At 54.8% G+C, this 24,471-nt stretch overlaps 1 protein-coding gene across 1 annotated transcript in view; it reads left to right on the top strand.

The window, feature by feature from the left end:
* MAST2 (microtubule associated serine/threonine kinase 2) overlaps window positions 1–24,471 on the top strand; it is a 161,606-nt gene that overhangs the window by 85,141 nt on the left and 51,994 nt on the right. Inside the window, exons 5-10 of the mRNA XM_077277745.1 lie at window positions 4,832–4,923; window positions 9,476–9,551; window positions 13,306–13,384; window positions 16,328–16,482; window positions 16,720–16,795; window positions 17,077–17,328. Of these exons, the coding sequence (XP_077133860.1) occupies window positions 4,832–4,923; window positions 9,476–9,551; window positions 13,306–13,384; window positions 16,328–16,482; window positions 16,720–16,795; window positions 17,077–17,328 (730 nt within the window). The remainder of the gene's footprint in view (window positions 1–4,831; window positions 4,924–9,475; window positions 9,552–13,305; window positions 13,385–16,327; window positions 16,483–16,719; window positions 16,796–17,076; window positions 17,329–24,471) is intronic.

Below are 24,471 nucleotides of genomic sequence, written 5' to 3'. Positions count from 1 at the left end.
CCCGCCAGGGCTCACAGTCTGCAGGGGATGGGTGAGGATACACTAGGAGAGAGGACCCTGCCCGCGAGGCCTCAGTCTGCAGGGGATGGGTGAGGATACACTAGGAGGGAGGACCCTGCCCGCGAGGGCTAAGTCTGCAGGGGATGGGTGAGGATACACTAGGAGGGAGGACCCTGCCTGCGAGGGCTCAGTCTGCAGGGGATGGGTGAGGATACACTAGGAGGGAGGACCCTGCCCGCGAGGGCTCACAGTCTGCAGGGAATGGGTGAGGATACACTAGGAGAGAGGACCCTGCCCGCGAGGGCTCACAGTCTGCAGGGGATGGGTGAGGATACACTAGGAGAGAGGACCCTGCCCGCGAGGGCTCAGTCTGCAGGGGATGGGTGAGGATACACTAGGAGGGAGGACCCTGCCCGCGAGGGCGGAGTCTGCAGGGGATGGGTGAGGATACACTAGGAGGGAGGACCCTGCCCGCGAGGGCTCAGTCTGCAGGGGATGGGTGAGGATACAGTAGGGGAGAGGACCCTGCCCGCGAGGGCTCACAGTCTGCAGGGGATGGGTGAGGATACACTAGGAGGGAGGACCCTGCCCGCGAGGGCTCACAGTCTGCAGGGGTTTTCAACTCATGGACATCCCCGTTACAGGTGGGTTGGCACATTATGATGTGATTGATGAGCATACCCATGTGGCCGGAGTCTATCACCCCATTGCTGGTGCCACCCACATGTGCCCGCGGCCCGAGCCTCTCTCCACCAGCTGAGGAGCTGCTCCTTCTGATGTTTGGGCCGTTCAGTCTGTTTAACCTTGTGACGGCTTCCAGCCGCCGTAGGGTCCTGGTCGTACTGTGCCCCTGACCTGTGTCTCCGCAGCTCGGCTCCCCACTAGCGTAGCACCTCCAGCGCTTCCCTTCTGTCCGTGTGCCGGATGTGGGCGCACTATGCCCCGGCGTGCCTTGGGCTGCTGGTGGTGCCCGTCGTGCAGCCCGTGTGACGCGGCATCGGTGCCCCTCTGTCACGAATCACCGGGAGGATATTTATATCATCCCCACCGCTCACACTAATTTGTCATGAACCGGGGTTGTTTGGTTGCCCCTGGTTCTTTCTGAAGGGGATTATATTAAGATACAGTGCCTACAAGTAGTATTCAACCCCCTGCAGATTTAGCAGGTTTACACATTTGGAATTAACTTGGCATTGTGACATTTGGACTGTAGATCAGCCTGGAAGTGTGAAATGCACTGCAGCAAAAAAGAATGTTATTTCTTTGTTTATTTTTTTTTTAAATTGTGAAAAGTCTTTTCAGAGGGTCATTTATTATTCAACCCCTCAACCCACCAGAATTCTGTTTGGTTCCCCTAAAGTATTAAGAAGTAGTTCAGGCACAAAGAACAATGAGCTTCACATGTTTGGATTAATTATCTCTTTTTCCAGCCTTTTCTGACTATTTAAGACCCTCCCCAAACTTGTGAACAGCACTCATACATAGTCAACATGGGAAAGACAAAGGAGCATTCCAAGGCCATCAGAGACAAGATCGTGGAGGGTCACAAGGCTGGCAAGGGGTACAAAACCCTTTCCAAGGAGTTGGGCCTACCTGTCTCCACTGTTGGGAGCATCATCCGGAAGTGACAGGCTTATGGAACTACTGTTAGCCTTCCACGGCCTGGACAGCCTTTGAAAGTTTCCTCCCGTGCCGAGGCCAGGCTTGTCCGAAGAGTCAAGGCTAACCCAAGGACAACAAGGAAGGAGCTCCGGGAAGATCTCATGGCAGTAGGGACATTGGTTTCAGTCAATACCATAAGTAACGTACTCCACCGCAATGGTCTCCGTTCCAGACGAGCCCGTAAGGTACCTTTACTTTCAAAGCGTCATGTCAAGGCTCGTCTACAGCTTGCTCATGATCACTTGGAGGACTCTGAGACTGACTGGTTCAAGGTTCTCTGGTCTGATGAGACCAAGATCGAGATCTTTGGTGCCAACCACACACGTGACGTTTGGAGACTGGATGGCACTGCATACGACACCAAGAATACCATCCCTACAGTCAAGCATGGTGGTGGCAGCATCATGCTGTGGGGCTGTTTCTCAGCCAAGGGGCCTGGCCATCTGGTCCGCATCCATGGGAAGATGGATAGTACGGCCTACCTGGAGATTTTGGCCAAGAACCTCCGCTCCTCCATCAAGGATCTTAAGATGGGTTGTCATTTCATCTTCCAACAAGACAACGACCCAAAGCACACAGCCAAGAAAACCAAGGCCTGGTTCAAGAGGCAAAAAATCAAGGTGTTGCAGTGGCCTAGTCAGTCTCCTGACCTTAACCCAATTGAAAACTTGTGGAAGGAGCTCAAGATTAAAGTACACGTGAGACACCCAAAGAACCTAGATAACTTGGAGAAGATCTGCATGGAGGCGTAGGCCAAGATAACTCCAGAGACCTGTGCCGGCCTGATCAGGTCTTATAAAAGACGATTATTAGCTGCAATTGCAAACAAAGGTTATTACACAAAATATTAAACCTAGGGGTTGAATAATAATTGACCCACACTTTTATGTTTAAAATTTATAAAAATTTAACTGAGCAACAAAACTTTTTGGTTTGTAAGATTTATGCATCTGTTAATAAATCCTGCTCTTGTTTGAAGTTTGAAGGCTCTAACTTATTTGCATCTTATTAAACCTGCTAAATCTGCAGGGGGTTGAATACTACTTGTAGGCACTGTATTATAAAATGAGACAATTGTATATGCAGAGAACAATTACAAATAAAAAGGGATTAATGGAAGAAAATAGACTTGGTTCTTTCATATCATGGCTGACCATGTGGCTGGGTGGAGGAGCATATGTCCCAGTGCATCAGAGCAGCTTGCAGAGCTGCTGGTAGCTCTTCCTGGGCACAGACTGACTCATAACTCAGCCAGTTTAAAGGGACTCTGTCAGCTCAAATTGGCGGGATATTAAAATGATTTCCCACCACTAAAGAATGCATGGCGCACTCGCCAACTACAGCGCACGTTTACTCTTATTCCCGAAAATAATGCGGAAAACAGGGACGGACGGGGTGGAGAAATGAAGAGGATACGCCGCCCATCTGACAGGTAAGAAATCATTTTAATATCCCGCCAATTCGAGCTGACAGTCCCTTTAAGATATACCCTCTGGTCGTGAGTGGGCAGACTTATGACATGCCCTCCTCTTTTCTCGGAGGGACTGAAGCGTAGCTCGGGGATGGCACCCTGTATAGTGACCACGGAACCACCATTCTTCCGGGCATGAGCTGGGGCGCTAATTTGAGCCCAATCATTTATTGCATATGAGCCCCTGTTAAGCAGTAACCTGTTTCTCCATTTCTGCGAGGCGATGCGCTTAGAAAACGCACGGGTGTGTAGCGCTATTGTTACCAATGTATAACTTTCATATGTCGGTCACTAATTGGGGTCGAGTTATGGCTTCCTATGAAGTCTTTACATGAACAAAAGAGCACATGGGACTGCGGCTGCCTTTAGCCATCAGTGGCGGCTGCTGCACGTTGGTATCAGGTTGCAAAGTGTAGTGAGAAGACAGTTTCTTCTGTAGCTGACGGGGGGTCAGAGAGCCCACAGCGTGTCTGCCATAGGGCTTTGCTTTTGTATCAGCGAATGCCGCGGGGGGAAAAAGGAGCGGGGTTGAATCTGCAGCGTGTGTGCGCCATGGAACCTTCTAGAACTACTCCTAATATGGCATAGTTATATTATTGTGACCCCCCTCTTATTAAGGCCCACTTCTCATTGTTTATACCAGTGATGGGGGAGGGGTGACGCTGCACAGTGATGACCCATGAGGAGCCACCGCCGCTGTCCTGCAGTACTGGGCCTCTTATATTATTGTGCGGGAGCTCCGTGCTGCAGAACCAGTCCTGGATGTGGGACAGCTGCAGGGTTCAGAGGCCGCCGAAAGGGTGAGATTAGTTCTGTCTGGGGGCCGCCAGTGAGACGCCCGGAGAGGGGAGGGGGCCGCCAGTGAGACGCCCGGAGAGGGGAGGGGGCCGCCAGTGAGACGCCCGGAGAGAGGAGGGGGCCGCCAGTGAGACGCCCGGAGAGGGGAGGGGGCCGCCAGTGAGACGCCCGGAGAGGGGAGGGGGCCGCCAGTGTGACGCCCGGAGAGGGGAGGGGGCCGCCAGTGAGACACCCAGAGAGAGGAGGGGGCCACCAGTGAGACGCCCGGAGAGGGGGCCGCGAGTGAGACGCCCGGAGAGAGGAGGGGGCCGCCAGTGAGACGCCCGGAGAGGGGAGGGGGCCGCCAGTGAGACGCCCGGAGAGGGGAGGGGGCCGCCAGTGAGACGCCCGGAGAGGGGAGGGGGCCGCCAGTGAGACGCCCGGAGAGGGGAGGGGGCCGCCAGTGAGACGCCCGGAGAGGGGAGGGGGCCGCCAGTGAGATGCCCGGAGAGGGGAGGGGGCCGCCAGTGTGACGCCCGGAGAGGGGAGGGGGCCGCCAGTGAGACACCCAGAGAGAGGAGGGGGCCACCAGTGAGACGCCCGGAGAGGGGGCCGCGAGTGAGACGCCCGGAGAGAGGAGGGGGCCGCCAGTGAGACGCCCGGAGAGGGGAGGGGGCCGCCAGTGAGACGCCCGGAGAGGGGAGGGGGCCGCCAGTGAGACGCCCGGAGAGGGGAGGGGGCCGCCAGTGAGACGCCCGGAGAGGGGAGGGGGCCGCCAGTGAGACGCCCGGAGAGGGGAGGGGGCCGCCAGTGAGACGCCCGGAGAGGGGAGGGGGCCGCCAGTGAGACCCCCTGCTGTAGTTACTCCCCCGTGATATCATTTCTGTGCTGATGCTAATTTTCGTCTTGTTTCCTCTTCAGTTGCCGCTCGAGTAATCGCAAGAGTCTGATTGTCGCCTCCAGCACGTCCCCGACGCTGCCTCGGCCGCACTCTCCGCTCCATGGACACACAGGTACGACCCGCGGCTGGTGACGGCTGCGGGGATCTGCTGCAGCTGGGGAGCACGGCTCTGTGGCCCGGTTGGCGGCTCTGTGGTCGGCTGTGCATTGTGGGAGCAGAGTCTCTGTTGTCCCCTGGTTCTTTCCTCTTAGTCCTGTGAGTCTAGCTGTGCTGAACCCCGTCATTGGCCTCCATTTGTATATGCTGCGCCATCAGGTGTGTAACTTCCCTGTGTGACCCCAAAAGGCTCAGTGTGGTGCAAGATGGCTGACCAGACATTGCTCCCCAGCACCTCCTCTCCTGATAGCCGTGCCTTAGATATCTCATACCCCGATGTGGAGCTCCAGGAACCGGACATTGCTCCCCAGCACCTCCTCTCCTGATAGCCGTGCCTTAGATATCTCATACCCTGATGTGGAGCTCCTGGAACCGGACATTGCTCCCCAGCACCTCCTCTCCTGATAGCCGTGCCTTAGATATCTCATACCCCGATGTGGAGCTCCAGGAACCGGACATTGCTCCCCAGCACCTCCTCTCCTGATAGCCGTGCCTTAGATATCTCATACCCCGATGTGGAGCTCCAGGGACCTGACATTGCTCCCCAGCACCTCCTCTCCTGATAGCCGTGCCTTAGATATCTCATACCCTGATGTGGAGCTCCAGGGACCGGACATTGCTCCCCAGCAGCTCCTCTCCTGATAGCCGTGCCTTAGATATCTCATACTGCGATGTGGAGCTCCAGGAACCGGACATTGCTCCCCAGCACCTCCTCTCCTGATAGCCGTGCCTTAGATATCTCATACCCTGATGTGGAGCTCCAGGAACCGGACATTGCTCCCCAGCACCTCCTCTCCTGATAGCCGTGCCTTAGATATCTCATACTGCGATGTGGAGCTCCAGGAACCGGACATTGCTCCCCAGCACCACCTCTCCTGATAGCCGTGCCTTAGATATCTCATACCCTGATGTGGAGCTCCAGTGACCGGACATTGCTCCCCAGCACCTCCTCTCCTGATAGCCGTGCCTTAGATAACTCATACTGCGATGTGGAGCTCCAGGAACCGGACATTGCTCCCCACCACCTCCTCTCCTGATAGCCGTGCCTTAGATATCTCATACCCTAATGTGGAGCTCCAGTGACAGGACATTGCTCCCCAGCAGCTCCTCTCCTGATAGCTGTGCCTTAGATATCTCATACCCCGATGTGGAGCTCCAGGGACCGGACATTGCTCCCCAGCAGCTCCTCTCCTGATAGCCGTGCCTTAGATATCTCATACCCCGATGTGGAGCTCCAGGGACCGGACATTGCTCCCCAGCAGCTCCTCTCCTGATAGCCGTGCCTTAGATATCTCATACCCCGATGTGGAGCTCCAGGGACCGGACATTGCTCCCCAGCAGCTCCTCTCCTGATAGCCGTGCCTTAGATATCTCATACCCCGATGTGGAGCTCCAGGGACCGGACATTGCTCCCCAGCACCTCCTCTCCTGATAGTCGTGCCTTAGATATCTCATACCCCGATGTGGAGCTCCAGGGACCGGACATTGCTCCCCAGCAGCTCCTCTCCTGATAGCCGTGCCTTAGATATCTCATACCCCGATGTGGAGCTCCAGGGACCGGACAGTGCTCCCCAGCACCTCCTCTCCTGATAGCCATGCCTTAGATATCTCATACCCCGATGTGGAGCTCCAGGGACCGGACATTGCTCCCCAGCACCTCCTCTCCTGATAGCCGTGCCTTAGATATCTCATACCCTGATGTGGAGCTCCAGGGACCGGACATTGCTCCCCAGCACCTCCTCTCCTGATAGCCGTGCCTTAGATATCTCATACCCCGATGTGGAGCTCCAGGGACCGGACATTGCTCCCCAGCAGCTCCTCTCCTGATAGCCGTGCCTTAGATATCTCATACCCCGATGTGGAGCTCCAGGGACCAGACATTGCTCCCCAGCAGCTCCTCTCCTGATAGTCGTGCCTTAGATATCTCATACCCCGATGTGGAGCTCCAGGGACCAGACATTGCTCCCCAGCACCTCCTCTCCTGATAGCCGTGCCTTAGATATCTCATACCCTGATGTGGAGCTCCAGGGACCGGACATTGCTCCCCAGCAGCTCCTCTCCTGATAGCCGTGCCTTAGATATCTCATACCCCGATGTGGAGCTCCAGGGACCGGACATTGCTCCCCAGCACCTCCTCTCCTGATAGCCGTGCCTTAGATATCTCATACCCTGATGTGGAGCTCCTGGAACCGGACATTGCTCCCCAGCACCTCCTCTCCTGATAGCCGTGCCTTAGATATCTCATACCCCGATGTGGAGCTCCAGGGACCGGACATTGCTCCCCAGCAGCTCCTCTCCTGATAGCCGTGCCTTAGATATCTCATACCCCGATGTGGAGCTCCAGGGACCAGACATTGCTCCCCAGCAGCTCCTCTCCTGATAGTCGTGCCTTAGATATCTCATACCCCGATGTGGAGCTCCAGGGACCAGACATTGCTCCCCAGCACCTCCTCTCCTGATAGCCGTGCCTTAGATATCTCATACCCTGATGTGGAGCTCCAGGGACCGGACATTGCTCCCCAGCAGCTCCTCTCCTGATAGCCGTGCCTTAGATATCTCATACCCCGATGTGGAGCTCCAGGGACCGGACATTGCTCCCCAGCACCTCCTCTCCTGATAGCCGTGCCTTAGATATCTCATACCCTGATGTGGAGCTCCTGGAACCGGACATTGCTCCCCAGCACCTCCTCTCCTGATAGCCGTGCCTTAGATATCTCATACCCCGATGTGGAGCTCCAGGAACCGGACATTGCTCCCCAGCACCTCCTCTCCTGATAGCCGTGCCTTAGATATCTCATACCCCGATGTGGAGCTCCAGGGACCTGACATTGCTCCCCAGCACCTCCTCTCCTGATAGCCGTGCCTTAGATATCTCATACCCTGATGTGGAGCTCCAGGGACCGGACATTGCTCCCCAGCAGCTCCTCTCCTGATAGCCGTGCCTTAGATATCTCATACTGCGATGTGGAGCTCCAGGAACCGGACATTGCTCCCCAGCACCTCCTCTCCTGATAGCCGTGCCTTAGATATCTCATACCCTGATGTGGTGCTCCAGGAACCGGACATTGCTCCCCAGCACCTCCTCTCCTGATAGCCGTGCCTTAGATATCTCATACTGCGATGTGGAGCTCCAGGAACCGGACATTGCTCCCCAGCACCACCTCTCCTGATAGCCGTGCCTTAGATATCTCATACCCCGATGTGGAGCTCCAGGGACCAGACATTGCTCCCCAGCACCTCCTCTCCTGATAGCCGTGCCTTAGATATCTCATACCCCGATGTGGAGCTCCAGGGACCAGACATTGCTCCCCAGCAGCTCCTCTCCTGATAGTCGTGCCTTAGATATCTCATACCCCGATGTGGAGCTCCAGGGACCAGACATTGCTCCCCAGCAGCTCCTCTCCTGATAGCCGTGCCTTAGATATCTCATACCCCGATGTGGAGCTCCAGGGACCAGACATTGCTCCCCAGCAGCTCCTCTCCTGATAGTCGTGCCTTAGATATCTCATACCCCGATGTGGAGCTCCAGGGACCAGACATTGCTCCCCAGCACCTCCTCTCCTGATAGCCGGCCGTGCCATGGACATTTTTGTTCTTTTGTATCAGCAGTTTTTGCCGATTTCCTTCAGGTCTTCCTTTTACTGTCTGCTCAGTCAGACCATCTTGCCCTCATGATAAATGACGCCTTGGTGTAGAGCTGGGGGGCTGACGTCTTGTTTTTGGGAGTTCGTCTGTGTCCGCTGAGATGGCGCTGAGCTGTGCGGATTATGCGATCACCGACCCCCACAATCAGGACTTGGCTAATTCTCCTGCCCTATTTCTTTGTATGTGAAAATCTCCTTAATATGGAAATCCTCATCTGGAAATGAGCTGCTGATGTGGAGTCCTGGCGCTCCCGACGTCCTGGCGTCCTAATTCCCTAGATTTACCCTTTAGCGGCAGGAGATGAGAAGACGTGTGGCCGGGGCCGCCGAGAAGTCTGCAGTACAGACATGGCCTCTTCTCTAGGTCTTATTCTGGAGTACAGGGCCGCAGAGCATCTCCTATCCCACGGGGACTGGTCACCCCCAGAACTGTCGGTGACCAGGAGGACAAGGCCGGCTGGGGAGCGGAGAGTGACGCTTGTCATATGTCTCTCCCACAATGCGCTGCTGATGGCATTCTGTCCTGCAGCTCTGGGTGTGACTGGAGTACAAGTGGCTCTTTCCCATGAGATTGCAGATAATTCCTCCTGCAGATTTATCATTCAGTCTCATCCAGAACATCCAGATGAAATGCAAATTCCCTCTCAGACAGAACAATTCTTGCCCCCACCCGTGCCAGCAGTGACCCCGAGACTGACAATGTGCCTGCGCCACTGAATAGAGGGTGCACCTGCCGGGGGAGTGCTGCTGGGAGGGTGCGTCTGTCAGGGGAGCGCTGCTGGGAGGTTGCGCCTGCCGGGGGAGCGCCGCGGGGAGGGACGGGTGACCCCTGCTGTTATCTTACTACATGTTATGTTTCTACAGGCAACAGCCCCCTGGATAGCCCCCGAAACTTTTCCCCAAATGCTGTTGCCCACTTCTCCTTCGTGCCTGCGCGGAGGTGAGTTCCATCTGTAGTGAGATACGTGAGCCGATATAGTAGAGCGGAGTGTGAACTCAGAACAAAGAGCAATGCCGTACAGTGCCCGAATGTATGGGAACCAGCTTTCGTCACTATTCGGCACCATGCGAGGATGTGAAAGCCACACTGGACCAGCACCTTGACGTGCAAAAGCGTGAACATGGCGCTAAGTCCGGACTCCGAAAAGTAGATTCCTGCCGCCCTGCATCCAGCACTCACATGGTGCAGAGCCATTATCAGAGGTCACCAGAATTGCAGGAGCTCGCAGCTCGTCTGTACTCAACCAGCGATGGAGGAGGACGGACAGAGAGCGACGAGGGAGGGTGACTGGGAAGGACGGACGGAGGGTGACTGGGAAGGACGGAGGGAGGACGACGGAGGAGGATGGACGGAGAGCGACAAGGGAGGGTGACTGGGAAGGACGGAGGGAGGACGACGGAGGATGGTCAGAGAGCGACGAGGGAGGGTGACTGGGAAGGACGGTGGGAGGACGACGAAGGAGGATGGACGGAGAGCGACGAGGGAGGGTGACTGGGGAGGGCGATGGAGGAGTACGACGGAGGAGGATGAACGGAGAGCGACGAGGAAGGGTGACTGGGAAGGACGGAGGGAGGGCGATGGAGGAGGACGGAGGGAGGACGACGGGGATGGACAGAGCGACGAGGAAGGGTGACTGGGAAGGACAGAGGGAGGGCGATGGAGGAGGACGGAGGGAGGACGACGGGGATGGACAGAGCGACGAGGAAGGGTGACTGGGAAGGACAGAGGGAGGGCGATGGAGGAGGACGGAGGGAGGACGACAGGGGGATGGACAGAGCGACGAGGAAGGGTGACTGGGAAGGACAGAGGGAGGGCGATGGAGGAGGATGGACAGAGAGCAACGAGGGAGGGTGACTGGGAAGGATGGAGGAGGACAGAGAGGACGACGGAGGAGGATGGACGGAGAGCAACAAGGGAGGGTGACTGGGAAGGACGGAGGGAGGGCGATGGAGGAGGACGGACGGAGAGCGACAAGGGAGGGTGACAGTGGGAGGATAGGGAAGGTGATGGGTAGGACGGAGAAAGGGCGACAGAGGAGGATGGACGGAGGGTGACGGTTGGACAGATGGAGAGCGACGGGAAAGTGATGGGGAGGACGGAGTGAGGGTGACAGAGGGACGAGGGAGTGTGACGGGGAGAATGGAGGAGGATAGACTGAGATCGACTAGGGAGGGTGACATGGAGGAGGACAGACTGAGAGCGTCGAGGAAGGGTGACATGGAGGAGGACAGACTGAGATAGACGAGGGAGGGCGATGAGGGAGGGTAACAAACGGCTGGAGAGCAACAAAGGAGGATGACAGAGAGGAGGGAGGGTGACGGACGGATGGAGAGCAATGGGAGAGGGTGACGGGAAGGTCGGAGGGAGGGCGACGCGGAAGGGGGATGGATGGAGAGCAACGAGGGAGGGTGACGGAGGGAGAACTGAATGGGGAGGTCACAAGGGAGGGATGACGGACGGAGAACAAAGGGAGGGTGACAAGGCAGGATGGAGGGAGGGCAATGGGGAGGATGGAGGGGACTGAGGACAATGGGGAGAGGATGACGAGAGGGTGACGGGGAGGACGGAGGAGATTGAGGACAATGGGGAGGTGATGGATGGAGAGCGATAGGGGGAGGACAGAGGGGACTGAGGACGACGGAGGAAGGCGATGGGGAGGACTGAAGGAGGAGGGGAGGGGGCGGAGGAAGGGTGACTGGGAGGATGGAGAAGGACAGACGGCGAGCGACGAGGGAGGGTGACGGAGAGGATGGAGTGAGGATGACAAGGGAGGGATGATGGATAGAGCGCAAATAGGGAGGGTGGCGAGGCAGGATGGAGAGAGGGCGATGGGATGGGAGTGAGGACAACGGGGATAGGATAATGAGGGAGGGCGATAGAGAGGACGGAGGTGACTGAGGACAACGGGGAGAGGACGACAAGAGAGGGCGATAGGGTGAAGACGGGACTGACGACGAGGGACGGCGATAGGGGTATGACAGATGGGAGTGATGAAAACGGGGATAGGATAATGAGGGAGGGCTATAGGGGGAAGACGAAGGTGACTGAGGACAACGGGGAGAGGACGACATGGGAGGGCGATAAGGGGAGGACAGAGTGGACTGAGAACAACGAGGAAGGGAGACGGGACGGAGGACAGAGGGAGGAGGACGACGAGCGAAGGTGACGGTGGGGGGGACTGAAGAAGACAGGGTAGGACCAAGGGAGGGTGACAAAGGAAGCTCGGGAGAACGGAGGGATGATGATAGTGACAGCGGGATGATGATGGTGGTGACTGCATGATGAAGGAAGTGTTGACTTCACTCACCTCTAGGGAGGGGAGAGAATGACCCAGCAGGGATCGGCTCTCTGGCGCCAGCACCTACCCCTGGTCAGTCAGGGAACTGCACCAAGGGCAAATAGTGGCCGGAGAGGCTTCCCATTTATAGGTACGAGTTATTGAAGAGCTCCCAGTGAAGGGGATATATAACACCAGTCCAGGCTGGGGATATATATGTAAATCTCCCGGCCGTTACTGTCAGAGTTCCTCACTAACACAGTACGGTATGCTGCCACCAGTTCCTCGTTAGATGTAATTCCCGTCTGACAACCGGCTTATATCGGGTCAGAAACCAACTCCGGGTAGCGTATAATAACCAACCGAGCGTCCAGACGTGGGGATTCGTGGGTAGGATATGGATAATTGCAATTACTGTGTTATGTAGCACGTGACCACAGGGAGGCGCTGATGAATTACAGGTCCAAATCTTTGTTACGTGATTCTCTGGCCGCGTCGGCTAACGGGCCTCCTGCCAGTAGGTAAACTGAGTCCAGAATGAGGAGCTGCCTGTCTCTTAGATTGCTCCCTCCCACACGCTACGCCTATTCCTGGGCTGTGCAGCCTCTCTCTTCCCTGATCTGAGAGCATGGTTTTCCGGCCAGAACTGTGGATGTCCATAACTTTCCGCCCGAAGCTCTAAATGGGACGAAGGCAACGCCTCTGGGTTCTGCTGGATTTTATCTGCAGGGAGACCAAATATGGCTGCCGTATTTAATTTCTGGTAGCTATGCTTTATAACTCAATAACAAGTTCTAGTGGTGGCTGCATCATATGGGCTTGTGGAGAAAGGAATGCAAATGCTGATTATGGGCTTGGCTAGGTTCAGAGATATTACATTCTTTTATTATAGGTCATTTTCTAGATTCAATATCTCAGAGCCTTGGGCTGTTGAGCCTGGGATCCGCGATGCCAATATGTCTGCGTGTCAGCCTGAGTTCAACCAAGGAAGCCAGTTGGCTGGTAACTGCACAAGAGTTCACACCCCTGTGATAATTGCTGGACTTGGTGCTGGGGGACACAGGGTCTATGCCTTTTGCATTCCCCAGGGAGAGTTTCAAAGACCTTTTGTGCTCGAGTTAATAAAAAACCAATGGTCTGCCCTGTCCAAGGAAGTGTCTTCGCTGGATAATGAGGTCGCATTGTTTGTGTATTTGACTTCCCTTTTGGCCTGGGAGAATGCCAAAGGTGGGAGCTATGTTTGGGAGCAAGTATTTTGGGCCAAACTGTATCTGATATAAGATTCCATCAGATATTAAAAATATATCAATTAGATAGCATTTTTCCATATCTCACAGGCGCCCCCTGTGGTATCAGGCATGCCTGCGTTCATGTCTCTTCAAGCCGGGCCGATAACACTTGCTCCTCTTGTTTCAGGACGGACGGGCGTCGCTGGTCTCTGGCATCGCTGCCGTCTTCTGGATATGGAACCAACACTCCCAGCTCAGCTGTGTCTGTAAGTGTGAGCCACTGCCTCCCCTCTGTCGTCAGCGTGTATGACCAGAGACCTGGATGTGGCCCCCTGACTCTGAGCCACATCACCTTTGTCACGGATCCCAGGGAGGATCCCTTTATCATCCCCACTGCTCACACTAATATGTCATGAACCGGGGTTGTTTGGTTGCCCAGTTCTTTCTGAAGGGGATTTATCTATATCCCACTTCCCAGTTCTGGTTTGGAACCTGCAGCTCTCTGGCGCCCCCTTACCCTCAGGTCAGACATGGTACAGCACCTAGGATAATTAGTCGCCAGAAAGGCTGCCTTACTTTGTACTGGCTAATGGGCACGCTGCAGCGAGGGCGATATCACTACTCCCACTCAGGCAGGAACAATAATTATCAACGCCGTCCGTCGCTACAAAGTCTCCCAAATGCACAGGACAAATCCGCTGCCACCAGCACCGATTTCTTAATAACTGGTCCGGAGCCAACCCAAATTAGTAGCGTAATTCACTTCAGAGGACGTGACAGTTCGTTATAGAGCAAGGAGAAACGAAGCTAGTAATTTTAGATATTTTACTCTAAAAAAGTAGGCAGTTTACAAGAGGGTAAAAGGATATTATAAAAGTAGACAAGTATCGTATGTACTGTTCAGTTACAAATAAAATGGGATTAACGTTGAAAAAAACAGTTCCTTATGTCATTTCATCTCATGGCAGACCATGTGCTGTGGGGGATGGGCATATATCCCAGTGCCTCGCAGATGTGACTCTCAGCTCAATCCTTGGGCAAAAGATCATAAAGACTGATGTCTCACTGACTTATCTCCGTGCCCAAAACCAAGGCACTCCCCCTGTGGTGAACTCAATCAGAGGCTGAATACTCCCCTTTCTTAGTTATGACGAGCCATTTCTATACATAACTCGCTGTATGAACCTCGTAGAAGAACGACACAATGATCATGATGCTCACCACGTCATGGGGGTTCTTTTAAGTATAAACACGGCGTAGATATGTGACCTGCTTACGGAGAAACCCATTCCTTTCATTTTGTTGGGTTTAGATTCTAGCGATTTCAGTGAGTTACAGATTTCTCGGTGGAAATTCGGAATATGTAACCCTTATATCGCTATCCCTGATTGGGGCCATTATACATAACTTTTCAAGAACAAAAGAGTCCCATGCGGTTTGAAAGTTGCTGTACCAGTTATAGCTGGTATCAGGCGGGGGGGGATGAGGGGTTTAGACGGAAGACTGGCTTTCCCAGCACAAAGTCATAAAAATTCCTCAGTGGATGTCGCTGTCACGTTGGTCTCACATTATAGCTATATAGCAGGGGGGACGGAGGAAGAGTGGCTTAGAATTCCAGCCTGTTCTGGCAGGCAGAGGAAACTGCAGCTGAGAGCCCTGTATGTGTAACTGAAGTAATCAGAACTTCTTTCTATTTCCTCACAACCTTGTATGAAGGAGTAGTGTGGAGCAGGAGCTGGCATGGTGTGGTTAGAAATCCCAGTGTATGGAGCAGGAGCAGGCTTGGTGTGGTGAGTGCCTTCACCCTTGCCCGTCTGTGGATACCTGTACTTGTATTGTTTCCAGAGACAGGAATGTCAACAGTACAGCCTCCATATTGTGCCTCTCCAGACCGCCAGGGGGTGGGATTTCGGGTGGCCTCCAGCAGACCCAGGATGTTATGGTGGTAGAGAATCCGGCCACCCTCCGCCGCGGCTGCCCTCCGAGCCCTCCGCCGCTCAAGCCCTCCGAGCCCTCCGCCACGGCCGCCCTCCGAGCCCTCTGCCGCGGCCGCTGTTATGATCCGGTGACCTTGGAGCCGCATGAGACGTTCTCTGGAGTAGGTGGTACCTGTACTGACCGCAAACCCTAAACTGACACCGCAACTAGAAGTAGCCGTGGGGTGTACCTAACACGTCCTAGACACCTCGACACAGCCGGAGGACTAAATACCCCTATAGATGGAAATGGGAATTCTATCTTGCCTCAGAGCAGAACCCCAAAGGATAGGCAGCCCCCCACAAATATTGACTGTGAGTATAAGAGGAAAGACACACGCAGGCAGAAAACAGGATTTAGCAAAAGAGGCACTTCTAGCTAAATAGAAAAGGATAGGACAGAATTCTAAGCGGTCAGTATTAAAACCCTAAAAATATCCACAGCAGATAATATAAATATTCTACATCTAACTAAAGACATAGAATGTATATCTGCATCTCCAGAGAATCCAGCATGACTGAAAAATCCAAACAAAGTCTAAGCTGGACAAAAACACAATGAATTGCACTGAATTGTAAAGCACACTGCATGTGTGCTACAGAGACAAAAACCAGACACTTATCTTAGCTGAATTGACAGCAGGGCATGAGGAGCCAGACAGAGATGCAATCCCTCCAAGAACAATGGACAACTGGCAAGGACTAATGGATCCTGCACACCTAAATACCTAGTAGAGCTGCAATCAGCAGAAACACCTGCCCTGGATTACAACCCAGAGACAACTGCACTACCACCAACAACCACCGGAGGGAGCCCAAGAACAGAATTCACAACAGGCCGCCCTCCGAGCCCTCCGCCGCGGCCGCCCTCTGAGCCCTCCGCCGCGGCCGCCCTCTGAGCCCTCCGCCGCGGCCGCCCTCCGAGCCCTCCGCCGCGGCCGCCCTCCGAGCCCTCCGCCGCGGGAGCCCTCCGCCGCGGCCGCCCTCCTTCTTGTATTATTATTATTATTATTATTATTATTATTATTATTATTATTATTATTTAATATTATAGCGCCATTTATTCCATGGCGCTTTACATGTGAGGAGGGGTATACATAATAAAAACAAGTACAATAATCTTGAACAATACAAGTCACAACTGGAACAGGAGGAGAGAGGACCCTGCCCGCGAGGGCTCACAATCTACAAGATTGGATCTCAGCGTTCGTCTTCTGTGTTTTCTGCACTCAGTCGTCCTGCTCGTCTCAGGAGAAGCTGCACCAGCTGCCATTTCAGCCGACCGCGGACGAGCTGCACTTCCTGACCAAGCACTTCAGCACCGAGAACATCACCGACGAGGAAGATCGCCGCTCCCCAGCCATGCGCCCGCGATCCCGGAGCCTCAGGTGATTCTCTTTGATTAGGGGGATCCTTGAAGGGAGCTGCTAAGTACAGAGACTGTTCCTTTATATCCACCTGACCATGTAATGGTGGAGGGCTCCATACATTGTATACTCCCCTCCGTACACTATATGTACATCCCCATATCATATTCGCCCCATACACAGCTCCGTAAGCTATAAATATGCCGCTGTACAGACCTCGCCACTTTCTCACTCGCTGCTTTTGCTTTTTCTCCACAGTCCTGGCCGTTGCCCCATCTCCTTTGATGGGGAGATAGTGATGATGAACCATGTGTACAAGGAGCGGTTCCCGAAGGTGAGGCTCCTGCGTCTCTCTGCACAGTCGTCGGCTTGTCGGGCTGCCGTCCTGCGCCTCTGCCGTCCTGCGCCTCTGCCGTCCTGCGCCGCTGCCGTCCTGCGCCGCTGCCGTCCTGCGCCGCTGCCGTCCTGCGCCGCTGCCGTCCTGCGCCGCTGCCGTCCTGCGCCTCTGCCGTCCTGCGCCTCTGCCGTCCTGCGCCTCTGCCGTCCTGCGCCGCTGCCGTCCTGCGCCTCTGCCGTCCTGCGCCGCTGCCTCTTCTCGTTTTCTTTTTCCTGAAGGCCACGGCTCAGATGGAGGAGAGACTTGCAGATTTCATCACTGGCAATGCCCCTGAGGGCGTCCTGCCCCCCGGTGAGAGCGTCCTGCCTCACGGTGAGAGCGTGCTGCCCCTGGGTGACGGTGTCCTCAGCTTCATTCATCACCAGGTGATCGAGCTGGCTCGTGACTGCCTGGGCAAATCCCGCGATGGCCTCATCACCTCCCGCTACTTCTACGAGCTGCAGGAGAACCTGGAGAAGCTGCTGCAGAACGTGAGTGCATCTCCTCCCACCCTGGTCCACCGACCACACGTGCATCAGCCTCATCCTCATGTGACCCACCATTGTTTCCTATGTGCAGACAGTCGTGTCCACCAGGGTAATGGCCTCTTCTTCTGTCAGTGAATGACAACATTGGTGCAATGCTTAGCACAGCAGCAGTGTTTGGTACAGTGTATCAGTGTGGCATCCTGTGTAAGTTAGTGGAGCATTGTTCCGACTAGATAAAGCTGATCTGAACGCTCTGCTGTCAGTACTGCTATAAGGAAAGTCACTGACAGTAAGCAGAGATCTTAACCATGCTGAGGACTGTGTGATTGGCCGGATGAGGAGGGAGAATCTGACCCTGTGTGGAGGATAAATGCATGGAGAGTCTGTACAAAGACCACCCGAATCTGCAGAGCCCATCACATGAGGCGAATCGTGTGACACCCGGGTCTATACGTGGCTGTGTGATGAATCCAATCCCCCCACTTTCACAATGAGGGATGAACCAGGAAGAGCAGCGGTGTGAGTTGGGTGAAACTTGAGCCCCCCATTCACATTGGATGGCTGAACGATGGCTCCGGCGGTCTCTGCCGTCTCTCGGCCTCGGGCGGTCTCTGCCGTCTCTCGGCCTCGGGCGGTCTCTGCCGTCTCTCGGCCTCGGGCGGTCTCTGCCGTCTCTCGGCCTCGGGCGGTCTCTGCCGTCTCTCGGCCTCGGGCGGTCTCTGCCGTCTCTCGGCCTCGGGCGGTCTCTGCCGTCTCTCGGCCTCGGGCGGTCTCTGCCGTCTCTCGGCCTCGGGCAGTCTCTGCCGTCTCTCGGCCTCGGGCGGTCTCTGCCGTCTCTCGGCCCCGGATGGTCTCCCATCTCCAAGATCCTATCCCAATATGTTACAGGTAAAGCTATAGGCGAGAAGAAACACACGTAGGGTCTTCTCCGACAATTTCAGAATCCGTTGTTCTGAACACTGCTCACCTGGTGCCCCTTTGATAGGGCAGATAAAGGTCGGCTGCAGATCCACGTGACCGAAATGACCAGATCTGGAACCAGACACGGGAACTCTGTGGAGCTCATCCGCCCTGCTGAACTAATAGAAATCCGGACGTATTGATGAAAAGGAACAGTGGCTTCACTCAACGCGTTTCAAAGTCTATGTATGACATCTCCTCAGGAAACACCACACATGACTGTGTTATATGTATGTGGTATGTATGTCATGTACAGTACAGACCAGAAGTTTGGACACCTCATTTAAAGATTTTTCTGTATTTTCATGACTATGAAAATTGTACATTCACACTGAAGGCATCAAAACTATGAATTAACACATGTGGAATTATATACTTAACAAAAAAGTGTGAAACAACTGAAATTATGTTTTATATTCTAGGTTCTTCACAGTAGCCACCTTTTGCTTTGATGACTGCTTTGCACACTCTTGGCTTTCTCTTGATGAGCTTCAAGAGGTAGTCACCGGGAATGGTCTTCACTTCACAGGTGTGCCCTGTCAGGTTTAATAAGTGAGATTTCTTGCCTTATAAATGGGGTTGGGACCATCAGTTGTGTTGTGCAGAAGTCTGGTGGATACACAGCTGATAGTCCTACTGAATAGACTGTTAGAATTTGTATTATGGCAAGAAAAAAGCAGTTAAGTAAAGAAAAACGAGTGACAATCATTACTTTAAGAAATGAAGGTCAGTCAGTCCGAAAAATTGGGAAAACTTTGAAAGTGTCCCCAAGTGCAGTGGCAAAAACCATCAAGCGCTACAAAGAGACTGGCTCACATGAGGACCGCCCCAGGAAAGGAAGACCAAGAGTCACCTCTGCTTCTGAGGATAAGTTTATCCGAGTCACCAGCCTCAGAAATCGCAGGTTAACAGCAGCTCAGATTAGAGGCCAGGACAATTCCACACAGAGTTCTAGCAGCAGACACATCTCTACAACAACTGTTAAGAGGAGACTTTGTGCAGCAGGCCTTCATGGTAAAATAGCTGCTAGGAAACCACTGCTAAGGACAAGCAACAAGCAGAAGAGACTTGTTTGGGCTAAAGAACACAAGGAATGGACATGAGACCAGTGGAAATCTGCTTTTGTCTGATGAGTCCAAATTTGAGATCTTTGGTTCCAACCACCGTGTCTTTGTGCGACGCAGAAAAGGTGAACGGATGGACTCTACATGCCTGGCTCCCACCGTGAAGCATGGAGGAGGAGGTGTGATGGTGTGGGGGTGCTTTGCTGGTGATACTGTTGGGGATTTATTCAAAATTGAAGGCACACTGAACCAGCATGGCTACCACAGCATCTTGCAGCGGCATGCTATTCCATCCGGTTTGTGTTTAGTTGGACCATCATTTATTTTTCATCAGGACAATGACCCCAAACACACCTCCAGGCTGTGTAAGGGCTATTTGACCAAGAAGGAGAGTGATGGGGTGCTACCCCAGATGACCTGGCCTCCACAGTCACCAGACCTGAACCCAATCGAGATGGTTTGGGGTGAGCTGGACCGCAGAGTGAAGGCAAAAGGGCCAACAAGTGCCAAGCATCTCTGGGAACTCCTTCAGGATTGTTGGAAGACCATTCCCGGTGACTACCTATTGTACCTCATCAAGAGAATGCCAAGAGTGTGCAAAGCAGTCATCAAAGCAAAAGGTGGCTACTGTGAAGAACCTAGAATATAAGACATAATTTCAGTTGTTTCACACTTTTTTGTTAAGTATATAATTCCACATGTGTTAATTCATAGTTTTGATGCCTTCAGTGTGAATGTACAATTTTCATAGTCATGAAAATACAGAAAAATCTTTAAATGAGAAGGTGTGTCCAAACTTTTGCTCTGTACTGTGTGTTGTATGTCTGTGTAATGTAAGTGATATGTCTGTGGTGTGTATGTGGTATTGTCTGGTTGTGTCTGTGGTTGTGTCTGGTTGTGCCTGTGGTTGTGCCTGTGGTTGTGTCTGTGGTTGTGTCTGTGGTATGTCTGGTTGTGCCTGTGGTTGTGCCTGTGGTTGTGTCTGTGGTTGTGTCTGTGGTATATGTATATGTATGTCGTATGTATGTCTGGGGTTGTGTCTGGGGTTGTGTCTGGGGTATATGTATGTCGTATGTGTGTCTGGGGTTGTGTCTGGGGTTGTCGGGTTGTGTCTGGGGTTGTGTCTGGGGTTGTGTCTGGGGTTGTGTCTGGTTTCCTGAGGAGATGTCATACATAGACTTTGAAACGCGTTGAGTGAAGCCACCGTTCCTTTTCATCAATACGTCCGGATTTCTATTTGTTCCGCAGCGCGGATGATCTCCACAATGTCAGAGGTAAAATAATATTATTATTAGCAAATGCCTCCAATTAGAAATGTAGTGTAGTTCTTGTGATTTGCTATGTCTTTCCTCATGTGCAGGCATTGCAGGACCTTAGGTGTCCATGGTTACGACCAATCATACAGTGACAGTTTGCTATTAGTGGGTAACCACTGACATCTACTGCAATGCCTGCACATGGGGTTAGCAGCTTGTTATCAGAAGAACTATACTACCCTGCTAATTGGAGGTATTTGCTAATAATATTATGGTTACACCTGAAAAGAAGGAAAGAAAAGATGGCAAGGCAATAAAAATGTACAGACCCAATATAGAATTAAAACCGTCTGTAGAGGAGTCAGGACGGCTGCATAAGGGCCGTGCAGTCCCAGTCCACAGACAAACGCTCGACATAAAGGGCCGAGGTTCAGCGCACTCACCACACTGTCAGCGGGATTACAGAGGTGAGGGCGCCGATACATACGGATAAATCAGAGCGGAAACCTGCAGAAAACACAACAACCGCGACATAAAGGACATCAATGAGGCGTAGAAGGAGGCGCTAACCGGGGGATGAGGCGCCAGCGCTGACGGCGGCTCCACCAGGGCTCTCCTGTCTGGGAGGCATGCCTGGTATATATGGAGGCCGCGGCCTCCTCCTTCCTGTATCGCCCATCCATGGTACATGATGAGAGCAGGAGATGAGGCGCCAGTGCTGACGGCGGCTCCACCAGGGCTCTCCTGTCTGGGAGGCATGCCTGGTATATATGGAGGCCGCGGCCTCCTCCTTCCTGTATCGCCCATCCATGGTACATGATGAGAGCAGGAGATGAGGCTCCAGTGCTGACGGCGGCTCCACCAGGGCTCTCCTGTCTGGGAGGCATGCCTGGTATATATGGAGGCCGCGGCCTCCTCCTTCCTGTATCGCCCATCCATGGTACATGATGAGAACAGGAGATGAGGCACCAGTGCTGACGGCGGCTCCACCAGGGCTCTCCTGTCTGGGAGGCATGCCTGGTATATATGGAGGCCGCGGCCTCCTCCTTCCTGTATCGCCCATCCATGGTACATGATGAGAGCAGGAGATGAGGCTCCAGCGCTGACGGCGGCTCCACCAGGGCTCTCCTGTCTGGGAGGCATGCCTGGTATATATGGAGGCCGCGGCCTCCTCCTTCCTGTATCGCCCATCCATGGTACATGATGAGAGCAGGAGATGAGGCTCCAGCGCTGACGGCGGCTCCACCAGGGTTCTCCTGTCTGTGAGGCATGCCTGGTATATATGGAGGCCGCGGCCTCCTCCTTCCTGTATCGCCCATCCATGGTACATGATGAGAGCAGGAGATGAGGCACCAGTGCTGACAGCGGCTCCACCAGGGCTCTCCTGTCTGGGAGGCATGCCTGGTATATATGGAGGCCGCGGCCTCCTCCTTCCTGTATCGCCCATCCATGGTACATGATGAGAGCAGGAGATGAGGCTCCAGTGCTGACGGCGGTTCCACCAGGGCTCTCCTGTCTGGGAGGCATGCCTGGTATATATGGAGGCCGCGGCCTCCTCCTTCCTGTATCGCCCATCCATGGTACATGATGAGAGCAGGAGATGAGGCGCCAGTGCTGACGGCGGCTCCACCAGGGCTCTCCTGTCTGGGAGGCATGCCTGGTATATATGGAGGCCGCGGCCTCCTCCTTACTGTATCGCCCATCCATGGTACATGATGAGAGCAGGAGATGAGGCACCAGCGCTGACGGCGGCTCCACCAGGGCTCTCCTGTCTGGGAGGCATGCCTGGTATATATGGAGGCCGCGGCCTCCTCCTTCCTGTATCGCCCATCCATGGTACATGATGAGAGCAGGAGATGAGGCTCCAGCGCTGACGGCGGCTCCACCAGGGCTCTCCTGTCTGGGAGGCATGCCTGGTATATATGGAGGCCGCGGCCTCCTCCTTCCTGTATCGCCCATCCATGGTACATGATGAGAGCAGGAGATGAGGCGCCAGCGCTGACGGCGGCTCCACCAGGGCTCTCCTGTCTGGGAGGCATGCCTGGTATATGTGGAGGCCGCGGCCTCCTCCTTCCTGTATCGCCCATCCATGGTACATGATGAGAGCAGGAGATGAGGCACCAGTGCTGACGGCGGCTCCACCAGGGCTCTCCTGTCTGGGAGGCATGCCTGGTATATATGGAGGCCGCGGCCTCCTCCTTCCTGTATCGCCCATCCATGGTACATGATGAGAGCAGGAGATGAGGCTCCAGCGCTGACGGCGGCTCCACCAGGGCTCTCCTGTCTGGGAGGCATGCCTGGTATATATGGAGGCCGCGGCCTCCTCCTTCCTGTATCGCCCATCCATGGTACATGATGAGAGCAGGAGATGAGGCGCCAGCGCTGACGGCGGCTCCACCAGGGCTCTCCTGTCTGGGAGGCATGCCTGGTATATGTGGAGGCCGCGGCCTCCTCCTTCCTGTATCGCCCATCCATGGTACATGATGAGAGCAGGAGATGAGGCACCAGCGCTGACGGCGGCTCCACCAGGGCTCTCCTGTCTGGGAGGCATGCCTGGTATATATGGAGGCCGCGGCCTCCTCCTTCCTGTATCGCCCATCCATGGTACATGATGAGAGCAGGAGATGAGGCACCAGTGCTGACGGCGGCTCCACCAGGGCTCTCCTGTCTGGGAGGCATGCCTGGTATATATGGAGGCCGCGGCCTCCTCCTTCCTGTATCGCCCATCCATGGTACATGATGAGAGCAGGAGATGAGGCTCCAGCGCTGACGGCGGCTCCACCAGGGCTCTCCTGTCTGGGAGGCATGCCTGGTATATATGGAGGCCGCGGCCTCCTCCTTCCTGTATCGCCCATCCATGGTACATGATGAGAGCAGGAGATGAGGCACCAGCGCTGACGGCGGCTCCACCAGGGCTCTCCTGTCTGGGAGGCATGCCTGGTATATATGGAGGCCGCGGCCTCCTCCTTCCTGTATCGCCCATCCATGGTACATGATGAGAGCAGGAGATGAGGCACCAGTGCTGACGGCGGCTCCACCAGGGCTCTCCTGTCTGGGAGGCATGCCTGGTATATATGGAGGCCGCGGCCTCCTCCTTCCTGTATCGCCCATCCATGGTACATGATGAGAGCAGGAGATGAGGCGCCAGCGCTGACGGCGGCTCCACCAGGGTTCTCCTGTCTGGGAGGCATGCCTGGTATATGTGGAGGCCGCGGCCTCCTCCTTCCTGTATCGCCCATCCATGGTACATGATGAGAGCAGGAGATGAGGCACCAGTGCTGACGGCGGCTCCACCAGGGCTCTCCTGTCTGGGAGGCATGCCTGGTATATGTGGAGGCCGCGGCCTCCTCCTTCCTGTATCGCCCAGCCATGGTACATGATGAGAGCAGGAGATGAGGCACCAGCGCTGACGGCGGTTCCACCAGGGCTCTCCTGTCTGGGAGGCATGCCTGGTATATATGGAGGCCGCGGCCTCCTCCTTCCTGTATCGCCCATCCATGGTACATGATGAGAGCAGGAGATGAGGCGCCAGTGCTGACGGCGGCTCCACCAGGGCTCTCCTGTCTGGGAGGCATGCCTGGTATATATGGAGGCCGCGGCCTCCTCCTTCCTGTATCGCCCATCCATGGTACATGATGAGAGCAGGAGATGAGGCGCCAGCGCTGACGGCGGCTCCACCAGGGTTCTCCTGTCTGGGAGGCATGCCTGGTATATATGGAGGCCGCGGCCTCCTCCTTCCTGTATCGCCCATCCATGGTACATGATGAGAGCAGGAGATGAGGCACCAGTGCTGACGGCGGCTCCACCAGGGCTCTCCTGTCTGGGAGGCATGCCTGGTATATGTGGAGGCCGCGGCTTCCTCCTTC

The sequence above is a fragment of the Ranitomeya variabilis genome, chromosome 8 (genome assembly GCF_051348905.1).
Source record: "Ranitomeya variabilis isolate aRanVar5 chromosome 8, aRanVar5.hap1, whole genome shotgun sequence".
NCBI classification, from domain to species: Eukaryota; Metazoa; Chordata; class Amphibia; order Anura; family Dendrobatidae; genus Ranitomeya; species Ranitomeya variabilis.
The sequence above is the reverse complement of the archived record's forward strand: the minus strand, read 5'-3'. Positions and strand labels throughout refer to the sequence as shown.